General features: G+C 41.5%; 1 protein-coding gene across 2 annotated transcripts in view; it reads left to right on the top strand.

Annotated features, from left to right (window-relative positions):
• The window catches only part of SMAP1 (small ArfGAP 1), a 381004-nt gene that overhangs the window by 316375 nt on the left and 41786 nt on the right, over window positions 1–22843 (top strand). For both annotated transcript variants that reach the window (XM_069726628.1, XM_069726626.1), the window contains one exon: window positions 4899–4980. In XM_069726628.1, coding sequence (XP_069582729.1) covers window positions 4899–4980 — 82 coding nt within the window. The remainder of the gene's footprint in view (window positions 1–4898; window positions 4981–22843) is intronic.

Raw genomic sequence — 22843 nt, 5'->3', positions numbered from 1 at the left:
CCAGATTTAGATTATTAACATATACACATTTTGATACACATTTTGATTTTGAGAATAAACTTCCAAATTTTAGCTGAAAACTGCTGGTCAATAGAAAAATTGTCGTATTGCATTGTATATATTATACAACCTATGTATCAGAAGGCTTCTGTGGTTCCTCAAATCCAGGCCGATAATTCACTGCCAAGTTCTGGCAACTAGGATTAATGTCAGATGTATTTATTTTTTTACTATATCTGAGTATATGTGCATGCTGTGTGAAAGTAATAATTTACTCCTCTACCTTCGCCTTTTCCGAAATCCATTGCCATTCCGCTCCTCTCTTTCAGTGACATCACCACTAGTGATGAGCGAACATTCTCCGGATAAGGTGTTATCTGAGCATGCCCAGTTGCTACCCGAGTGTCTTTGGCGTGTTTGAAAAATATGTTCCAGTCCCAGCTGCCAAATGTCTCACGGCTGTTAGGTAATCCCCGCTTGTGTTATGGCTGTCTAACAGCCGCGAGACATGCAGTCATGGGTATTCGAGCATGTGAGGAAGACGCTCTGCACCCGAGCATGCTCCGATAACGCCTTTTCCGAGCACATTTGCTCATCGCTAGTCACCACTCTTCAGATTAGCAGACTCACTCTATGTTCGGAGTCAGAAGTCTCTTTTACATTGTATATCGAAGGAGACTTCTTCTGATGCTCCATAGTCTCGCATTGTACAAGCCACGTCTGGGTCACACAAAGTGCATTGTGATCCGGAAAATCGAAGTGGTGATGTCCTTGAGAAGAGGACCGGATAGGCGCAGGAGTTTGTCACCATATATCGTAGATGAGCCTTAAGTTTTGGACCTTTGTGACTTTTTCACCAAAATGCAGCATAGCTGAATTGAAGCAGGCATTAATACACCTTTAATTTCACCCCAAACTGCAACTGAATTTCACCCCTTTTTTTACAGGAAAGAAATATATCTTGGTACCGTGTTAGCCAGTAGATAGAAAAATATTTAGACTTGAGAGTCCTCAGTGGTTGATACCTTTTAATGGCTAACTGAAAAGATGGTAACAAATTGCAAGCTTTCGAGACTACATACGTCTCTTCATCAGGCAAAGTCTTTGCCTGATGAAGAGACGTATGTAGTCTCGAAAGCTTGCAATTTGTTACCATCTTTTCAGTTAGCCATTAAAAGGTATCAACCACTGAGGACTCACAATTCTAAATACCCCTTTTTTTGTAACTTACATTTTGCTTTGGAATGGTGGTTCTGAATGGCGGTCATATTCAATAAAAATATTTCTCACAAGGAAATATATACATTTAAAAAAAAAAAATTTCTAGGGACCCTATAAGCGGCATATCCCATATGTCAGGTCTTACGATCAGTGTTAAGACTTCCTTAATGCACGTGGTGACCATAAAATAACTTGTATTGCCACCTGTTGGCCACCTTTGGTAGTACCGGTCATCAAGCATTGCCATGGAAAAAGCATACTATTAATGTAGAATTTGCACGTTATATTATATAATTTTTGTATAATTATCTTTTAACATACAGACTCTTTATCAATTTAATGCCATTTTTTACAAAATGTTTTTTTTTTTTCTTAATATGGTTTCATTTCCTAATCTATTGTATTAATAAAATGTGGCAAAGTGATGCATCCCAATATTGCCATTCCTTCATTTCTGATTAACTATTGAAATAAGCAATCAGCGAGCCCCCTGGAAAAGCACCTCACCAGAAATGATGGGAAAATTGGGGCTGACCCCTAGGTACATTTCATACCCCTTGAAAGTGATTTATTTTCTGCAGGACCTTTCCTAGCGCTATGCATAGATACAACATGGCATTGTCAAGAAATCAAATCTATTTTTTAAATCAAAATCTGACATATTGTTTGTTGTCATTTTGAACCTGTCACGGAACGTTTTCTGCAAATTTCAGGAAGCATTACAGTATAAAATGGATGGACATGTCAAAGGGAATAACTGCTATGGAGGCGAGAAGGAAGCGCTGTCCCTGAGCTTATTAGTGTCATTCTGTAATCTTGGTGCTAGGTGAAGAGGCAGTGACAACTATCTTAAAGGGGTTATCTTGCCACCTTACAGGAAGCCAAGGCAATTCTTTGTGTTGATGTGGGCAGTGTGCTTTATTTTTAATATGTAGTATATATTTCATTTTAGATTTTAATACTCTTGTGTGTAAATTTATATATATTCCATTGTATACACTATAAAAAGTGTATGTTTATATAGATTTCTGGAAAGCCAGATGTATAATAAAAAAGCGGACTTTAATTAGTCTACGTGGCAACGTTTCGGGTCACAGAACCTTTCTCACAGAGTATAGGAGTGCAAAAAGGAAGTACGGTATATAAAGCAGTGTTACATCAGTGTGCAATTACATTCTCATTAATAGTTACAGAAATAAAAAGATATTATATTAAGTGCAAGATAAATATAATATGTTTCATAGTGAACAAAGTACATTACATTGCCTTGATCATATCAGATGTATAAATATCTTGTGCAGATGAGCATAAAGTATGAAAGTGCTTTAATAATGTGTTAACCCTACACACGCAAGGATATTTAGATAGTTCTCTATGGGAACTTCATCATAATTTCCTGGTATCTTTGGTCATCTTGGAAGCCTGAGAACTGCAGCAAGACATAAGGTAGTACAGCATCAGGAAGGTCTTTCCCAGGCAACAATTTTCAAATGTTCTGTTCAAGCAACAATGGGGACCATATAAAGATTCAAAGATTCAAAGAAGCTTTATTGGCAGGACCAAATACACATCAGTTTTGCCAAAGCAAGTGTATAAAGGCAATAGGGAATAGGGACTGTGGGGATGTTGGGTAGGAGCTGTAGGGAAGGTGGATGGGGGCAGATCCAGGGTAGGGGATATATACTCATATATGCAGTGCTCGGCCAAGGAAACTTGGTGCAACAGATGAGACCCATCGTGCTTAAATCCCCTCAAATATGTATCCAGCAAAGCTATCAGCTAATAACTAGAGTTAAGCGACTATTTCAAAATTCGATTACGATCGGCAGCGAATATTGTTTTTGCTAAATTCGACGAACACAGCCGAACGTCGTTGGTGTCAGTGGGAGGATAAATTACCGAATATGTTTGGAAACTGTCATCAAACATAAATTCGGCATGAACAGGCTACCAATATGGCACGAATATGGCAAATTCAGATTTGGTGTCCGAATCCAAATATATTCGCTCAACTCTACTCATAACTTCGCAACTAGTGGGACCCACACACACCCATCTACTGTTTGGAGAAGTCTGGCAAGAAATGGTCTTCATGGAAGAATTTCTGCCCCCAAAAATGGAACTTTGATGAAAAACAAGGCCGAATGAGTTAACTGCATAGAAACTGTGGAGCAAAATAATGACAGCTAGTTCTCTGGACTGACGAATCAAAGTTTAAAATATTTGTCTGCAACAGAATTTTTTTTACTTGAGGGTGTAGAGCGGTACAATACTGACTGTCTTCAGGCAACTGCGAAGCATAGTGGTGCTCCTTGCAAGTTTTCGGCTGCAGTTCAGGGAATGGATTTAGGGATTTGGTAAGGCTTAATGTTGTCCTCAATACTGAGATACAGGCGGATCTATCATGCAATACCCTCATAGAGAGCATTGGCTCAAGATATATTCTGCAACAGGACAATGACCCCAAACATGCAGCCAATGTCCTTAATAGCGATCTTCCACACAAAGAACAACAATGAATCCTAGAAATTATGATATGGCCGCGACAGAGCCCTGATCATAACATTGTATCTGTGTGGAATTCCATGAAGAGACAAAAAAATTGCGTAAGCCTACATCCACAGAAGATCTGTGGTTAGTTCTCCAAGGTGATTGGATCAACTTCTCTGCACATATCCTTCAAAAACTGTGTGCAAATGTACTTTGATGCTCTGTTGAAGGCAAAAGGTGGTCACACCAAATATTGATTTTGATTTAGAATAGTCTTTTATTCATTCACTTTGCATTATGTAAATGCTAAAAATAAGCTTTTATTTATGAAACCATTTTTACTTTGCAGCAGTTACTCCCCATCTGCCTGGGAAACATTGATTTTCACATTTTTCCAATGACTAAAGCATCTATAGAAATCTCAGATAGTGTTAAAAAAAGAAATAAAAAAAGCCTCTGCAGATGTCTGTCAGCTGTTTACTCCTTTCTCATTTTCTCATTGAAACCACATGCATGTTGATCTGCCAAACTCATCGTACACACTGATATCAGGAATTAGTAATGAGTGTTCAGCCGATAGCTATTAAAGGTGTATTGTCGCCCTAAATGTTCCTCATCTATCTATTCACGTTTATGCAGAATGACTTGTCTTTTTGACTTTTTATTTTCCCTATTCTTAGAAACAAGGTAACTAGGCATTCTTGGTGAAAGCCAAAAATGTCATAAACTGTCAATGATTGACATGCTAATAAATTAAAATATTGGATCTGTGTTGGCCTTTTGTCGAGGATTGCCTTGTTATCCTATTACTTGGCAGCTGTTAAATTTCTCAAATGGTATCCTTCATAAGTGTATTGTATGTATTAGAAGAGTTTTGTAAATGCTTCTAAGGCCGGAGTCACACTACAGCGAGATAGGGCCGAGTCTCGCAGGTTAAATACAAGCTCTGGCACCGGCACTCCGGAGCGGAGGGTGCAGCTCCATGTATTGCTCTGCGGCCGCACGCTCCGCTCTGGAGTGCCGGCACCAGAGCTTGGTTTTAACCTGCAAGACTCGGCCGTATCTCGCTGTGTGTGACTCCGGCCTAGCAAGTGTTATAAACTCTATTAAACCAACCAGAAGAGCAGGAACCTGCTGGCACGTTACTTTAAAAGCCGAATTAATGAGCGATTTGCTTCCTTTCACAGGTAATGAAAAAAGAACCACAGCTTGAGGTTAAAGCCAGTCCAAAGAAAGCCCCAGAAATGACCGTTGATCTCTTAGGACTTGGTAAGTAATAAATAATGAACGCTGTCCATTGTTATATTATAGCAGGGCTCCAATGAAACCTGTGCAGAAGGGAGCATCAGGGCTTTATCTTCCATATGCCAACTGATATTGTTAGCTGTGCTTGAAAATGGCATGATTAAGTCTGCAGAGAGCCCTCTATTAAAGAAAATGTTTAATAAGGGGGCCTGGATCTGTCAGCAGTGCTGTCTCCACCAAAATACCAGTAATGAGCTCCTTGGGGAGCGAAAAGCTATCAAAGTGATCTTCAAAGTCGTGCTGCATAATGACATCTCAACATTTAAATATAAAGTTTTTATAATGTAAAGCAGAAGATGTTAGGCTTTTATTGTATTTAAGTCAGTGCTGTTATTGGAAGAAGCAAATCTTGGATCACGTTTTATTGACTCGTCCTTTTTCCGAATGTTTGTGTTTTTTGTCGCAGTTAAAATTGATTTTTATTAAAGCCAAGCATGTTCAAATGGTTATTTTCAGTGTGAATACAGGCTGCTGGTACAAAATATTGTAAATGATCTCCTGCTGATTTCAGTTATGCTGCTTGTCTCTTCATGTAGAAGCAACAGTAATATACTGTAGTAAGTGCCTAGGAGAGCATAGATTTTGGTATTATCTCATAGCTGTGTACTAACTGGTGGAGCTAGAATTCAACTCATTCTAAAAACTGGGACCATACACAAGACCCTGTATTTGTAGCAATCAAAATTAATTAACTGACCTACAGTCATGGCCAAAAGTATTTACACCCCTGCAATTCTGTCAGATAATACTCAGTTTCTTCCTGAAAATGATTGCAAACACAAATTCTTTGGTATTATCTTCATTTAGTTTGTCTTAAATGAAAAAAACACAAAAGAGAATGAAGCAAAAAGCAAAACATTGATTATTTCACACAAAACTCCAAAAATGGGCCAGACAAAAGTATTGGCACCCTCAGCCTAATACTTTGTTGCATAACCTTTAACCAAAATAACTGCAACCAACCGATTCCGGTAACCATCAATGAGTTTCTTACAATGCTCTGCTGGAATTTTAGACCATTCTTCTTTGGCAAACTGCTCCAGGTCCCTGATATTTGAAGAGTGCCTTCTCCAAACTGCCATTTTTAGATCTCTCCACAGGTGTTCTATGGGATTCAGGTCTGGACTCATTGCTGGCCACCTTAGAAGTCTCCAGTGCTTTCTCGCAAACCATTTTCTAGTGCTTTTTGAAGTGTGTTTTGGGTCATTGTCCTGCGGGAAGACCCATGACCTCTGAGGGGAGACCAAGCTTTCTCACACTGGGCCCTACATTATGCTGCAAAATTTGTTGGTAGTCTTCAGACTTTATAATGCTATGAACACGGTCAAGCAGTCCAGTACCAGAGGCAGCAAAACAACCCCAAAACATCAGGGAACCTCCGCCATGTTTGACTGTAGTGACCGTGTTCTTTTCTTTGAATGCCTCTGTTTTTCTCCTGTAAACTCTGTTGATGCCTTTGCCCAAAAACCTCTACTTTAGTCTCATCTGACCAGAGAAAATTCTTCCAAAACATTTTAGGCTTTTTCAGGTAAGTTTTGGCAAACTCCAGCCTGGCTTTTTTATGTCTCGGGGTAAGAAGTGGGGTCTTCCTGGGTCTCCTACAATACAATCCCTTTTTTATTCAGACGCCGACGGATAGTACGGGTTGACACTGTTGTACCCTCGGACTGCAGGGCAGCTTGAACTTGTTTAGATGTTAGTCAAGATTCTTTATCCAACATCCGCACAATCTTGCGTTGAAATCTCTTGTCAATTTTTCTTTTCCGTCCACATCTAGGGAGGTTAGCCACAGTGCCATGGGCTTTAAACTTCTTGATGACACTGCGCACGGTAGACACAGGAACATTCAGGTCTTTGGAGATGGACTTGTAGCCTTGAGATTGCTCATGCTTCCTCACAATTTGGTTTCTCAAGTCCTCAGACAGTAATTTGGTCTTCTTTCTTTACTCCATGCTCAATGTGGTACACACAAGGACACAGGACAGAGGTTGAGTCAACTTTAATTCATGTCAACCGGCTGCAAGTGTGATTTAGTTATTGCCAACACCTGTTAGGTGCCACAGGTAAGTTACAGGTGCTGTTAATTACACAAATTAAAGAAGCATCACATGATTTTTCGAACAGTGCCAATACATTTGTCCACCCCCTTTTTTATGTTTGGTGTGGAATTATATCCAATTTGGCTTTAGGACAATTATTTTTTGTGCTTTTTCATTTAAGACAAATTAAATGAAGATAATAATACCAAACGATTTGTGTTTGCAATCATTTTCAGGAAGAAACTGAGTATTATCTGACAGAATTGCAGGGGTGTCAATACTTTTGGCCATGACTGTAAACCCTGAACCTGCAAAGATTTAGGCGTATGGTGGGCCGTCTTTATCGATGATTGACAGTCTTTCCTGTATATGAGTAAAGGTACCTTCACACATAACGATATTGTTAACGATATCGTTGCTTTTTGTGACGTAGCAACGATATCGTTAATGAAATCGTTATGTGTGACAGCGACCAACGATCAGGCCCCTGCTGGGAGATCGTTGGTCGCTGAATAAAGTCCAGAACTTTATTTCGTCGCTGGACTCCTGCTGACATCGCTGTATCGGCGTGTGTGACACCGATCCAGCGATGTCTTCACTGGTAACCAGGGTAAACATCGGGTAACTAAGCACAGGGCCGCGCTTAGTAACCCGATGTTTTCCCTGGTTACCATCCTAAAAGTAAAAAAAACAAACAGCACATACTTACCTACAGCCGTCTGTCCTCCAGCGCTGTGCTCTGCACTCCTCCTGCACTGGCTGTGAGCGTCGGTCAGCCGGAAAGCAGAGCGGTGACGTCACCGCTCTGCTTTCCGGCCGCTGTGCTCACAGTCAGTACAGGAGGAGTGCAGAGCGCAGCGCTGGAGGACGGCTGTAGGTAAGCATGTACTGTTTGTTTGTTTTTTACTTTTAGGATGGTAACCAGGGTAAACATCGGGTTACTAAGCGCGGCCCTGCGCTTAGTAACCCGATGTTTACCCTGGTTACCGGCATCGTTGGTCGCTGGAGAGCGGTCTGTGTGACAGCTCTCCAGCGACCAAACAGCGACGCTGCAGCGATCCGGATCGTTGTCGGTATCGCTGCAGCGTCGCTTAATGTGAAGGGGCCTTGAAACTAAAGTTCAGTCGAGGAGTGAGACTACCTACTTGATTGCTAAACCAAAATTAACAGAAATTTCCATAGATGGCAAGTTATGATTAATCTATTTATTAATCTGCTCAGATTTGCTAGCTGTACCACATGCTGCCCATAGATCATATTGAATTTTGACAGATTCCTCTTTTAATACCTATTTGTAGGGTGTTATGGCAAAAATGTGTACAGTGATTATAAGCGTGATGTACTACAGTGATCTTTGCAATCTCCGTAACTATACACAAACTGGTTTGCCACTATTATGGAACATGCTTCTATGAAATTACCTCTTTATTCTCTCGCCGTCCTACGGGCTGCTGTCCAGGGACTATTATGTTTATCAAGCTTTGTATCTCCCAGAACGTGGAGGTTTAAATGTTTGCTGCCCAGGAGCACATATCTCATAAGACACCAGCTCTAGGCTTTTCCCCAGGCTGCTGAGAAAGAGCCACTAGTCTTTTAGACACTTTGATAACATCTTCCACTATATTAGACCAAGACTTGTAGAAATATATTATGTCAACATACTCCGAGAAGAATAAGCGTTTTTGCAAAATGTACGCTATGTACCGTAAGTATATTTATAGGGATCTGATGGGAAAGGCTTTTTTTCATACATTTTCTGGCCTTGGGCGTAACACCTCTTGTGGATTCTGAAGCTGAATGGGCCAACTGCATTGTTAAGTAAGCTTATGAATTGAAGTCACACGTGAAGCATGATGGATCTTAGAACAATAAACTAACCTTTGCGAAAGTTCCATTTGTAAATCTAAACATAGCTGTGCTATCATGTTTGACAGGAGGCAGCAAAAAAAACACAACAGGTATATAACAGCACCATTCTACCAACTGCATTTGTATGCCCCTTTCTCTTTCCCCCTTGACGGCACCACAGAGAGAGAGGGATCCGCCCCTTCAGGGACAGGAAACGTACAGATAAAAAAACCTCTCTCTCGCATCAGTTTGGTTTCCTGTCCCGGATGGGGAACCTACAGTCAACATACCTGTAGATCGTCATGGGATGGTGGAGCCCAACCAACCGATCCAGGCAGCAGGGGTCCCTGCCGCGGCTGAGGTGGTTTTAGTTCTTCCCCGAAGCGCCACTACCGGGGTGTGCGGGGAGAGGCAGTGAAGAGAGATCCAGTCTGCCTCTCCTGAAATATCCACAATCCCGGCGGATAGGTGACAGCGGTCGCCTTGGGGGTCCACTGCCAGGCCATTCATAGCACCGTAGGGTGGCGGCGGCCTCCTTAAAACAAGCGCCGCCAGTTAATCCAGGGCAAGGTAACAGTGGCTACCTCATGGCATTCCCGCCGGTTCCTCCAGGAAATCAAGTGCCGGAAGTGTGCAGTGCGCATCGGGCAAGGTGCACTACTGGGAAATCGGTAGTGCACATGTGTGGGGGTAATTCCGAGGTCAGCGCGGTGCATCACTGGGCAATCTGTGATCCTGAACGCCGCAGAGCTGGAGACCCAGAAGAGGCTTTAAAAGAGCACCAGTTTTCAAAATCGGTGCTCAAGAATCACCATGAGTGTTGAGGAGCAACCGGAGGAGCAGGTCCCGCAGGAGCAGTCCCCTCCAAAAAAGCACCAGCAGCAGCAGCGTTAGCACCTGCAGCAACAACAGCAACAGGGAGATGCTGCTTCTCAGCGTCGCAGCTGTGGCAGCCATTCAGGAGTTCAGTTGTGGAAACAACCCCTAGGCCAGAGCCGGTATCTCTCTTACAATAGGAGGGTAAGTGATCTTCGTGAAAGTCCACGTTTAATTAGGGTTTATTGTCTCTTCATAGGGGAAGAAATGCGCATCAAAAAACAAACTTATAACTTGTGCATTCTGCACAGAAGAGCTACCCACCACGTGGGGGAAAAGGTTCTGCGCTGTATGCATAGAACAGACAATGTGTGAAGAATCCCCAAAATTTGCATTAATTACCGGTAATTAAAAATCAGGTAGAAGATGCTCTCAATGGTCTTAAAAGTTCAAAGGAAAAGCGCAGATCCCAGGCATAGGTCCCCGGAATCAAGTATCAGCGAGTGAGAAAGCGACTTATCCCACTCAAGTAGTTCGCATTGTTCACCTTGTTCTTCTTCATCCTCAGAAGGCGGTCGCAGCTGCTTCCCGATTGAAGAGGCAGACACTCTTGTGAAGGCCATCAGGACAACCATGGGGCTAGTAGATTCGCAACCTAAAAGAACAGCTCAGGACTTAATGTTTACTGGACTAGAACAAAGGAAGCGAAGGTCATTTCCAATAAATGAAAAAATACAGTCTCTAATTAAGAGAGTGGAAGAGACCAGATAAAAAAAGTGCTTCTAACCCCAAAAAGAAAATACCCCTTTGATGACTCTGTTATGCTCTTTTTGGGGGAAGCGCCAAAGCTGGATTTGGCGATTGCAAAAGCCTCCAAAAAATGTGCCCTACCTTTTGAAGACATGAGGACACTAAAAGACCCCATGGATAAAAAGGCAGACATTTTTTTTTAAAGTGCTCATGGGAGGCAGCTGGGAGGGGATTAAAACTAGCCATAGCTGCCACATGCACTGCCCGAGCCTTAATGGTGTGGCTGGACCACTTGGAATCCCAATTAAAAGAGAAGTCCCCCAGAGACACCATTTTGGTTACTGTTTTTGTAATGAGAGGAGCAGCAGCGTTTCTAGCAGACTCTTCCGTAGACTGTCAGGTTAGCGGCCAGGTCTGCTTCCTTCTCAAATGCTGCAAGGCGGGCCTTGTGGCTCAATTGCTGGCCAGGGGACCTGCAAACAAAATTGAAATTATGCTCCATTCCCTGTGAGGACGAGTTCCTATTTGGGACCTTAGATGATATTATTGACAAGGCAGGAGATTAAAAAAAAAAAAAAAGCCTTTCCAGGCTTTCCCAAACAGTCCTACAAAAGGCCCTTTGGAGTCAGAAGATTCATGCGGCGAAAACCCCCGAAAGACCAGAAGGTGGGTGGGCAGTGCATACTATAGCAAATATATGCAAAGTGCAAAAATTAAAGTGTCTTTAGTGCATAGTTAGGCTTTAGTGCGTTACCTGGCAGTACAGCGCTGAGCCCAGACGCACATTTCGCGTGATGCTTCGTCCTGGGGGGTAATTCTGACTCCTGCAGTAGTTGGAATAGACCTCCTACTGGTAGTTAGAGCAATGCCTTGCTAACTTTTACAGTGGAATGTCCCACTAATTTATTTCTTCCCCATTCTTGGGCCTAGGCCACGTTCTCATGTAGCATCTCCTTTATGCAGCTGCAGCTACCTCTATAAATGTAATTGAAAGGAGGAGTAGGAGGGGGGCACGCACACATGTCATTTTTTTTTTAGCATCCGCTGCTGAGACCCAGCTTTCATGAGCTTACACTGCAGATCTATTTTGTACTTTACAGCGGCTGCAAGAAATATACATGTTACAATGGGTTTTCTATAGGCAAATATACAGTGGAAAGTCTGTTGCATTTTTGCCACATTGAGATGTTACATTAAATGCCATCTTTCAGTAGGATAACGCCTTGGAAGCCATCTATATGGGCATATAGGTCATAGAAAGTAAATATGATACCTTGATATCTGCAATCTGATGTCTTATTTCAAAGAAATCCACATCTTTCTTAATATGCAAAATGAGCTTTTGCGATCTATGGGCCGGACACTGATCTGCCTGATAATCTGCTTCCAGAGCTTAGTTTTGTATGAAAGGGGATGTTACCATTGTGAGACCTATAGATCAGGAGAGCAGATTGTCAGTCATTACAGGTCTCACACTGGCAACATTTAAAATAAACTCTGGAGGCAGATTCTCGGGGAGATCTATGTCTGGCCAAGAGATCTTAACAGCTCATTTACGTATTAAGAAAGAGGTCAGTTACTCTGGAATAAGACATTGGGATGCAGAGATCAAGTCAACTTTCTGTGCCCTCCATGCACATATGGAAAGCTTAGGAGGGCACATTTTACTAACCGATGCCCTTTAAGCGCAGCAGCTAGTTCTCCCCAACTCTCCTGTAATCACAATATTTGCTTTGCAGCACTTTCCCAGTAGTCCCAGCTGTCTCTCCACTTTTTCGGGGCCCACCCACCATTTGTCAGTCTTGCTGTAGCTGTAGTTTACATAGACCTTGAATAATCAATAGGCTATTGATATATTTTTAGGTATTGCTCTTCACAACTAGCAGAATACTCGTTACTATTATGTGATATACTACATTGGTCTTGAAGAAAATCAATTTAAAAAGCACGTAGTGCTTGGCCGAGGTAAAGCGTCTCTGCTGCGGGTACTCGTCTGGCTTGTTGGAGAGAAAACAAATGGCATTTTATGCTGTACTGTTTGCCCACTTGTAAGTCTGAACTTATTATTGGACAATACAACATCATTTAAAGTAAAATCAGATACAATGAAGTAATACATTTGCATTTATATAGCATTTTCTGTCTGAAGATCTACAACCACTTCAAAGCCAATTTCCACATGAATATTATTGAGTTACAATCAAATCTTGCAGATTATTCAAGTAATTGCCTGAATAACATTTTATACAGTACTAGATGGCAGCCCGATTCTAAAGAATCGGGAGTCTTGAATCCATATATACTTTATTTATTCAAATGTAAGAATAATACAATTAATAAATAATAGTAAGAAAGAACAAAAAATGGCTGCACTCACCAGCTCTTGACAATTCTTGTTATTTAAGGTACAGTTACACAGGATCCATGAACATGCTTATGAGGGGAGGCAGTATATGGAGAAAACACCAAACAAAAGTTCAAAATTGGTGTGAAAATGTCACTGAACCACTTCACAACTAAATATATATAGTTTTGGTAAATGGTATTATCATTTTTTTGACGAAATTCGGCAGGAGCTTGAAGAGCAACGTCACTGGGCCCGCCTCCACGCAGTAGAAACTTGCTGTGAGGTAAAAATTCAAAAATCACACCAAAATGGCGGGCGGAGTGTGTCACAGTACGGCACGTTTCTGATTGGTCGCTCGCAGCAGGCGGCAACCAATCAGACACTGGACACTGTTGACGTCACTTATCTCCGGACATTAGCTCCGGACATTAGCTCCGGACAGGAAGTTGGCACAAATTGCAGGAAGTAGTATTCTAGGCAATTATATATTAGATGTGGTGAATATTTACATTTATATTGCTCAGTTATAGTGCCTCAATCCTATAATAAAATTCAACCAATCACTACGTGAGTCTTAATGGGTTAAGTAGGTTAGCATTGTTTCTGTGGATATTCAACGCTTTTGAATGTTTTGTAGGACACAAAACTGTTATATTACAGAAATAGTCTGGGGAAAAGTTACATAATTACTCAGGTTGAATAAAGACCTAGGTCCATCAACCTTTCTCCACCAATTATACATTTTGTCACTAATCTAGCTATAACTCCCAATGTTATGTGTATTGACGAAATCATCCAGCCCTTTTTTTTTAACCCCTTCACCCCCGGAGCTTTTTCCGGTTTTTTTTTTTTTTTTTTTCATTTTCGTTTTTCGCTCCCCTCCTTCTCAGAGCCATAACTTTTTTATTTTTTCCGTCAATATGGCCATGTGAGGGCTTATTTTTTGCAGGACGAGATGTACTTTTGAACGACACCATTGGTTTTACCATGCCGTGTAACAGAAAAAAATTCCAAGTGTGATGAAATTGCAAAAAAAGTGCAATCTCACACTTGTTTTTTGTTTGGCTTTTTTGCTAGGTTCACCAAATGCTAAAACTAACCTGCCATTATGATTCTCCACGTCATTACGAGTTCATAGACACCTAACATGTCTAGGTTATTTTTTATCCAAGTGGTGAAAAAAAATTCCAAAGTTTGCTAAAAAAAAAAAAAAAAAGTGTGTGCGATTTTCCGATACCCGTAGCGTCTCCAATTTTCGTGATCTGGGGTCAGGTGAAGGCTTATTTTTTGCGTGCCAAGCTGGCGTTTTTAATTATACCATTTTGGTGTAGATACGTTCTTTTCATCGCCCATTATTGCATTTTAATGCAATGTCGCGACGACCAAAAAAACATTTTGGCGTTTTGATTTTTGTTTCTCGCTACGCCATTTAGCGGTCAAGTTAATACTTTGTTTTTATTGATAGACCAGGCGATTCTGAACGCGGCGATACCAAATATGTGTATGTTTGATTTTTTTTTTAAATTGTTTTATTTTGATTTGGGCGAAAGGGGGGTGATTTGAACTTTTAGATATTTTTTATTTTTTTTTATATTTTTAAACACTTTTTTAATTTTGGCATGCTTCATAGGAGGCTAGAAGCATGCACTACACGATTGCCTCTGCTACATAGAGGTGAAGTACAGATCACCTCTATGTAGCAGAAATGCAGGTGTACTTTGAACGCCGACCACAGGGTGGTGCTCAAAGCAATCGGCCATCAACAACCATAGAGGTCTCAAGGAGACCTCTGGTTGTTATTGCAATGCACCGCTGACCCCCGATCATGTGACGGGGGTCAGCCGTGTGAGCACCTCCGGCCACGCGGCCGGGAGCGCTAGTTAAATGCCGCTGTCAGCGCTTGACGGCGGTATTTAACTAGTTAATGGGCGCGGGCGGATCGCGATTCCTTTCATGTTTAGCTGTCAGAATCGCCCCTAGTCCTCAGCACGGTCCTTGGAAGGAATAAGTCATATGCCACTGTTTTGTACCAGCCACACACATATTTATACATGTAAATGAGATCCCCCTCTGAGGCGTCTTTTTTTCTAAGCTAAACAAGCCCAACTTTTCCAACCTTTCATCATATGAGAGGCCTTCCATCCCTTGTAATAATCTAGTTGCCCATCGTTGAACTGATTCTAACTTCTAAAGTGTATAATTTGCACTTTTGGCACTGCCATCACTATCAGGCTTGCTGCTCTTTGTATCCTAATTCTAAATACTAAGGGGGATCATTTTTCTTGATAAGCGTACCTCTCATCATGTAGTAGTTGCGTTCTAGGAATATACCTGTGCTTCTCACAAAATTAGAATATCAAAAAGTTAATTTTAATTTATTTCAGTTCTTCAATACAAAAAGTGAAAATCATATATAGTCATTACAAACAGAGTGATCTATTTCAAGTGTTTATTTTTGTTAATGTTGATGAGTAATGTTAATGACCCAAAAGTCATCTCAGTAACTTAGAATAATTAAAAAACACCTGCAAAGGCTTCCTAAGCTTTTGAAAAGGTCCCTTAAGGTACCGTCACACTAGACGATATCGCTAGCGATCCGTGACGTTGCAGCGTCCTCGCTAGCGATATCTTCCAGTGTGACAGGCAGCAGCGATCAGGCCCCTGCTGTGATATCGCTGGTCGGGGAAGAAAGTCCAGAACTTTATTTCGTCGCTGGATCTCCCGCTGACATCGCTGAATCGGCGTGTGTGACGCCGATTCAGCGATGTCTTCGCAGGTAACCAGGGTAAACATCGGGTTACTAAGCGCAGGGCCGCGCTTAGTAACCCGATGTTTACCCTGGTTACCATCGTTAAAGTAAAAAAAAACCACTACATACTTACCTACCGCTGTCTGTCCCCGGTGCTGTGCTTCTCTGCACTCCTCCTGCTCTGGCTGTGAGCACAGCGGCCGGAAAAGCAGAGCGGTGACATCACCGCTCTGCTTTCCGGCTGCCCGGCGCTCAAAGCCAGAGCAGAGAAGCACAGCGCCGGGGACAGACAGCGGTAGGTAAGTATGTAGTGGTTATTTTTTTTACTTTAACGATGGTAACCAGTGTAAACATCGGGTTACTAAGCGTGGCCCTGCGCTTAGTAACCCGATGTTTACCCTGGTTACCGGGGACCTCGGGATCGTTGGTCGCTGGAGAGCTGTCTGTGTGACAGCTCTCCAGCGACCAAACAGCGACGCTGCAGCGATCCGGATCGTTGTCGGTATCGCTGCAGCGTCGCTTAGTGTGACGGTACCTTTAGTCTGTTTCAGAATGCTCCACAATCATGGGGAAGACTGCTGACATGACAGATGTCCAGAAGGCAGTCACTGACACACTCCACAATGACACAATGAGGGTAACCAACTAAAGGTTATTGCCAAAGAAGCTGGCTGTTCAGAGTGCTGTGTCAAAGCATATCAATGGAAAGTTGAGTGGAAGAAAAAAGTGTGGTAGAAAAAGGTGCACAGGCAACCGTGATAACCGCAGCCTTGAAAGTATTAAGAAAAGGCCATTTAAAAAATTTGGAGGAGATTTACAAGGAGTGGACTGCTGCTGGAGTCATTGCTTCAAGAGCCACCACACAAAGCAGTATCCAGGTTATGGGCTTCAAGTGTCGCATTCTTTGTGTCAAGCCACTCATGACCAATAGACAACGGCAGAAGCATTTTACCTGGGCCAAGGAAAAAAAGAACTGGACTGTTACTCAGTGGTCCAAGGTGCTGTTTTCAGATGAAAGTACATTTTGCATTTCATTTGGAAATCAAGGTCCCAGAGTCTGGAGGAAGAGTGGAGGCACACAATCCAATCTGCTGAGGTCTAGTGTGAAGTTTCCACAATCAGTGATGGTTTGGGGAGCTTTATCAACTGCTGGTGTAGGTCCACTGTGTTTTATCAAGACCAAAGTCAGCGCAGGCGTCTACCAGGAAATTTTAGAGCACTTCAGGCTTCCCTCTGCTGAGAAGCTTTTTGAAGATGGAAATTTAATTCTCCAGCTGGACTTGGCACCTGTCCACACTGCCAAAAGTACCAATACCTGGTTTAAAAATATATCTTTTGGGTTTTCATTGGCTGTAAGCCATAATTATCAACATTAACAGAAATAAACACTTGCAATAGATCACTCTGTTTGTAATGACTATAATATATGAATTTCTCTTTTTGTTTTGAAGAACTTAAACAAATTAAGTTATTGGAGATATTTAGTGATGAGCGAATATACTCGTTGCTCGGGTGATCTCCAATTATTTATGACTGCTCGGAGATTGTTTTCATCGTGGCGGCTGAATGATTTACAGCTATTAGCCTGCTTGTACACATGTGGGGATTCCCTAGCAACCAGGCAACCCCCACATGTACTCAGCCTGGCTAGTAGCTGTAAATCATTCAACTGCGGTGATAAAAACTTAATCTCCGAACACTAACAAATACTCGGAGACCACTTGAGCAAGGAGTATATTCGCTCATCACTAGTGATATTCTAATTTTGTGAGAAGTAACTGTATTTTTTTTCATGCTAGGCAAGAGGGAGCGCATTGTGACAAAGGTATACATGTGCATCTCCAAAATGCGTATGCTGGGAGGAGAAAATCCACAAAGTGGATATGCTTTGAAACAGAAGGGCTTTCAGCTGCCTCATTGGCATTGTCCTGTACAAGATGCACACTTCCTGTGAAACAGAAGAGTTTCAGCTACCTCACCGGCATTGTTCCTGAAAACATGTAGACATTGTTGCTCACAGGTTGTAAAATTTCTGTGAACCAGAAGGACAGTGTTTCTTCATTGCCATTGTTCCTCACAAGATGTTGACACTGTACCAGAAGGACACTTTCTACTCCCTCACTGTCATTGTAGAATTCCTGTGAAAAAGAAAGGATTTCTGCTTCTTCACTGCCATAGTTCCTCAAAAGATGTAAACTTCTTGTGAACAAGAAGGGCTTTCTAATCCCTCACTGGCATTGCTCTTCACATCTGATATATTTATCTATATTCTTGTAGCTTTACATGAAATCAGACTTCTACTGCATTCCTATTCTCAGCCTGTATTCTGAATTATTTTAATACAGTATGTTAAAATGTGCTTGTTCACATAGACATGTGTTATATATTGTATGTTATGTATTCTAGTATGTATTGTGTAAAATCTTTAGGCATGTGTGACAATTGCTGCAAAGTAAGAATGCTTTAAAAAATAGACATTACTAGTTCATTTTACCAACAACAAAAGTGTTAAGTAAAGGAACATGCAAAATCTACATCAAATCAATATTTGGTGTGACCATCCTTTGCTTTCAACATGGCATCAGAGCAACGATACATGTAATCCGTTTTTTAAGGAACTTGGCAGTGAGGTTGTTCCAAACTTGTGAAATAAATCAAGATTCTCTGCTGGCAACTCCCTTTACAATTGTCGACCATTGACTTGTTTCTCTTGCTTTAGAAAGTTTGAGAAACTGCAGCCCATGGTATTTCGTTTAGACTACACGGGCTGCTGTCAGGAGCACACCACTTTCGGCCTGGCATTGTTGTGTTGAAAAACATTTTGCTCGGATGCTTTTGAAACATGTCCGTACCACGTGTTCCACCACCAAATCAATTTAATGCTGAGCTGTTAGTGAACTTGGATCGCCATCAAGAGTCTTTCATGAGGAAACGTCACACCAGTACTACTCACAGGATTATGATATGTTCTACCATGGCCTGCAGCTTCTTAGGAATTGTCTCTCATTTCACATCTGGAATGCCATTGGTCTTCAATTGCGAAGGAAGCCGCCAGCAGTGATTCTTGATGGTTCCTCGGCCAACCAGTAATAATCTCATTAATAACCGCCAATGTGCATAAGTGCATGTATTTCTGTGCCTGGCGCTCATAGGAAGGACTGAATAAATTGAGATGTTAACTTTATTTCCATTCTTTTTCTCCCTTGCTTATCGATCTTGTGCCATAATTCCAATTATTTTATTTTTTGGTGTTGCAATTTCAGTGTTGAGGAGTGTTTATGTATTTTTGTTTGTATAATACATATGGTATATATTCTCCTACTGTTTCATTATCTAGCACTATAAAATGATGTTTTCAATAGGATTGTAAAATCGGTCGATCTACCAACATGGCTTCATTCCGATAATTCATATGTTGCATATACACACTGTAATAGTGCTATGCACATACCGCATCCATCATGTCTACATAGGAAGATGCGGCCTGGTATATCAAGCCTAAACCATAGTATCTGACCCCACAACAACCAGCAGAAATAGCTTTCATTTTGTTTCAGGATTTACCGTACATCATGATAATGTAGATCCCAGCGCTCTGAGTTGTTGTGACAGGACTCTAATAATGTGAATTTTGATGTCAGTCACTCTTCTGTTGTATCTGAAGTGAGATCTCGTTTTTGCATGTACTGTTGCTTTAAATATTAATCCCCAGCGTGTGTGCAGTTTCTGCGCAATGCTGAGATTATTCCAGTACGGAGCTTCGCCTAACTGATAGCATATTAAGCGTGGATGCATTTACTTTAAAAGGTGAGCAGCAGTGCTGAAAATGTTAATATATTCACTGATAGATAGAGAAACTCAAGGCAAATGTAGCCATTATACTTAGAATTGAATATGCATGCAGGAGCAGGCAAATAAAATGTCAAGACCTTTAACAAATCAAATCTGCCTCATTCGCACTAACATTCAGTTTGTTTCTGAAAATCGTTCTGCTCAATATGTCTGGCAAGCCAGGTGTTTGTCCTTAGGCTGAGAGAAGACCCCAGAGGTATTTATGATGGCCCCTGACACGGCCAATGAATGGACTAGGCATAGAGGAAAGGTGTTGGCGGTCTGCCCGCTGTGGGTTGTCCGGGCTCTGTGTGATCCAGGCAGTACCATGATAGGAGCACTGACATGGGGACAGTCTCCGGTGACCTCTCCAGGATTGTTTCTTCGCTCCGTACTGATAAGTATATGGCAGTTCCCCTGCTGTGGTATGAGCGTTCTTAAGACCCTTTGAGTCATCTTGTAATCAATGCGTCATTTAGACGCTGATGAATAATCACTAGGAGCCAGAACTTTAAAGCAATGTGAAGTGATGTGAGTAGTCATGAGTGGCCAAAAGAGCACAATAAGGGGTGCCACCTGGATGACGAAAAGAAACTACCGGTATATTCCAGTCTGCAGTCTTTAAATCCGTTCTGAGGGGATTTCTGAGTTTTATTAGGCTCTGTTCACATGTCCAAAGATATTTATTTTAATTGTTTTAATCCGTTTTGGGATATCAAAACCAGAAGTGAATAGAACCAATACTGGATCAATTCTATTCAATGGGGACCGAAATGTCCCAAAATGTCTTCAGTTTGCCTACTTTCCAACTGGAATCTGTGTTTTTGGGCTGTAACTCATTGTTCGAAACGCGTAGCCTGCTGCTACTCATTCTCCTGTGAACCATGTCATTGGACTTTGGATTTTATCCTCAATAAATCTTGATATTTTTGGAAGCTGGATTTCTTTTCCTGTTTGCCTTATCAAAAAAAAAAAGTCTGCTCAATATTTTTGCCTGGCACCCCAAAAAAAACCTAGCTACTGGATCAATACTGTAGGTCATATGCTGTGTCATCTACTAACTGATCCATTTTTAAGCAATGCATATGACCAGATCACTTTCGATGTTCAAAGACACCTCTAGTGAAAAGTAGCACAACATGGAAACCAAAGCATGCATCTGTGTTTGCTGCGTGTCTAGCGGATCCAGTTCTTTGTTTTGGATCCATAACAATGACATCTGGACAGGTGTACAGAGCCTTAATTATGTTCCTCATTATGTCTATCTCACTAATTGCTCAGTAGTTTTGATCACTCGCAAGCAGTATTACACATTGCACCTATTAATGCAATTGATTTTCACACATTACATAATTACTTGAGGATTTTATTTTTATTTGTGAAGTCCTGCTTTGATTATTTTTTTCGGAGTGATAAGGCAACAGTCTCTTTTTAATTTGCTTTAAAGAAATACATTTTTTCTACCTGGAAAACACCAACAAACTACTGTTGAAGGAACAAACGTTCACAATGTAAATTTGTTGTGGGCCATGAAGCAATAGTCTGCGGTTCTGATATTCATGATCAACTTAAAAAGGAATTGCCACTATAAACTGGTAGAAGAGAAGGTGCCGTGCATCGGCTGTATCTTCAGTAGGTAATGTACCGTAATTAAGCATAATTTAGTTATTCATTAGTGCCAGAGTTCACAGCCAGCAGCAATTCTAGAAGGCAGCTTCCAGCCTTCAGAAGCACCCTAATGGCCTATCTTGACGTGCTTTTTTTTTTTTTTTTTTATACTTTTTTTCTCTCCTTTTTTTGCCATTTAAAACCTCATCTTTCTTTTTTTGTGAGCTAGTTCATAAAAATCACGCCCTGTATCTGTATGGTCTGTGGCATTCACTCTGGATGCATTTTGGAGAAGGAGAAAATGTAAGTTGCTTGTAAAAAAAAAAAACAAAAACAAATTGAGGCAGCGATTTCTCCATTAATTGCTTTGCATCCCTTTGTGCTGTGTTTTATGGCATGTTAAGGAGTAGGTTACATGGTTACCTGTCTTGTGCTGCAGATCGTGCTTACTTCTGCAACTCTTTGCCTCCTGAGCATTTCAAAAATCTTAAGCCGTTTTTCCTGCTGCTCAGCCATCTGGCTCGTAGCCCCAGGATGGAAGAGATGTCACTCTGTTCGGCAGGTGAGATGGTGATATAGAAGACATGGAAGTTGGTTTCTGCACACATATAGTGTTAGAACATCAAAAAATTAATTTAACGCTGTCACGGCCATGAACGTTTCCTGCACACCTGCTTAATATTAAGACTACAGCATAACAATAGAAAATGATAAAGAAATGTGTAGAGGCTTTTGGCTATACACTGTGTACACCTGTTGCTGTGCTGGCTAATTTTTGTGGTCTGATGTGGTCCCCAATAGTCTCATTTGCAGCCACCTACATTTTCAATAATGCTGACTCTCTCTAGATTTTTTTTAATCAATTAACAAAATGCAAAGTGAGTGCATAAGTCATTTAAATCACATCAATATTTGGTGTGAGCACCCTTATGAATTAAAAGCGCATCAATTCTTCTAGGTACACTTGCACAAACTAAGAGGATTTGTTGGACTATAGTCGGGGGTATGAGTAACCAATTATAACAAATAGGTGATAATGATCATGTCCATATGTAGGAATTTTATTCCAAGTGTCCAGAATAAAAATGAGTGTATTTTATTTATACTATACCTTTTGGGAGTTTGAATCACTGTGTTTTTGGGGACACAAACTTGGCGAGTGATTTGAGGAGAGACGTGTGTGAGGGGTAGCACAGGTATGCATTGCGGACTTGGTCCAGGTTACGTATCCGCCAGCTACCTGCCTCTTGGGGTCAGGTACAAAAGACACGAGTAGCAGGTGGTGCCCTATACCCATCACAAGTATGGGCACAAGATGTATGTAGTTCAACCTGAGAGTATGTCAGAGAAAAGAGTGGAAACCGCCCTTGGTCAAGTGAAGAAGTTGAAGTCTGGAAACCTGCCGTGATGTCTCTGTGGCAAATTGACCGAACCATGAGGGAAAGGCTGTCTAGCTTGTAGGCCAAGCCAACAATAAGAGATGCAGAAGACGTCATACTAGAGGGCCCGAGGTGTGAATGACTGAGAGAATTTGTAAACTGGGAACAAGGAGAAAGCGGTCTGTGCTGTGGGCCACTTGTGGGAAGTCCTGTGAGCAGCCTACAGAAGGTCTGTGCTTGAGAGTAAGTAATGTTGGCAATATTTAAAGGAGAAGCTTTGTAAAGCGTTAAGTTGAACCACTGTTGTAAAAATCACATCATGCCTGAATTTCCTCACTGCCCCCAGAAAAGAATTCAATTTGTTAAGGCCGATCTACAGAGGTGCAGTAGGGCCGCCAAGAGAGGATGTATTGGACTGGTACTGACACTGGAGATCACATGACATGGACCTCTATAATAA

This window comes from Ranitomeya imitator, chromosome 5, assembly GCF_032444005.1.
Source record: "Ranitomeya imitator isolate aRanImi1 chromosome 5, aRanImi1.pri, whole genome shotgun sequence".
NCBI classification, from domain to species: Eukaryota; Metazoa; Chordata; class Amphibia; order Anura; family Dendrobatidae; genus Ranitomeya; species Ranitomeya imitator.
The sequence above is the reverse complement of the archived record's forward strand: the minus strand, read 5'-3'. Positions and strand labels throughout refer to the sequence as shown.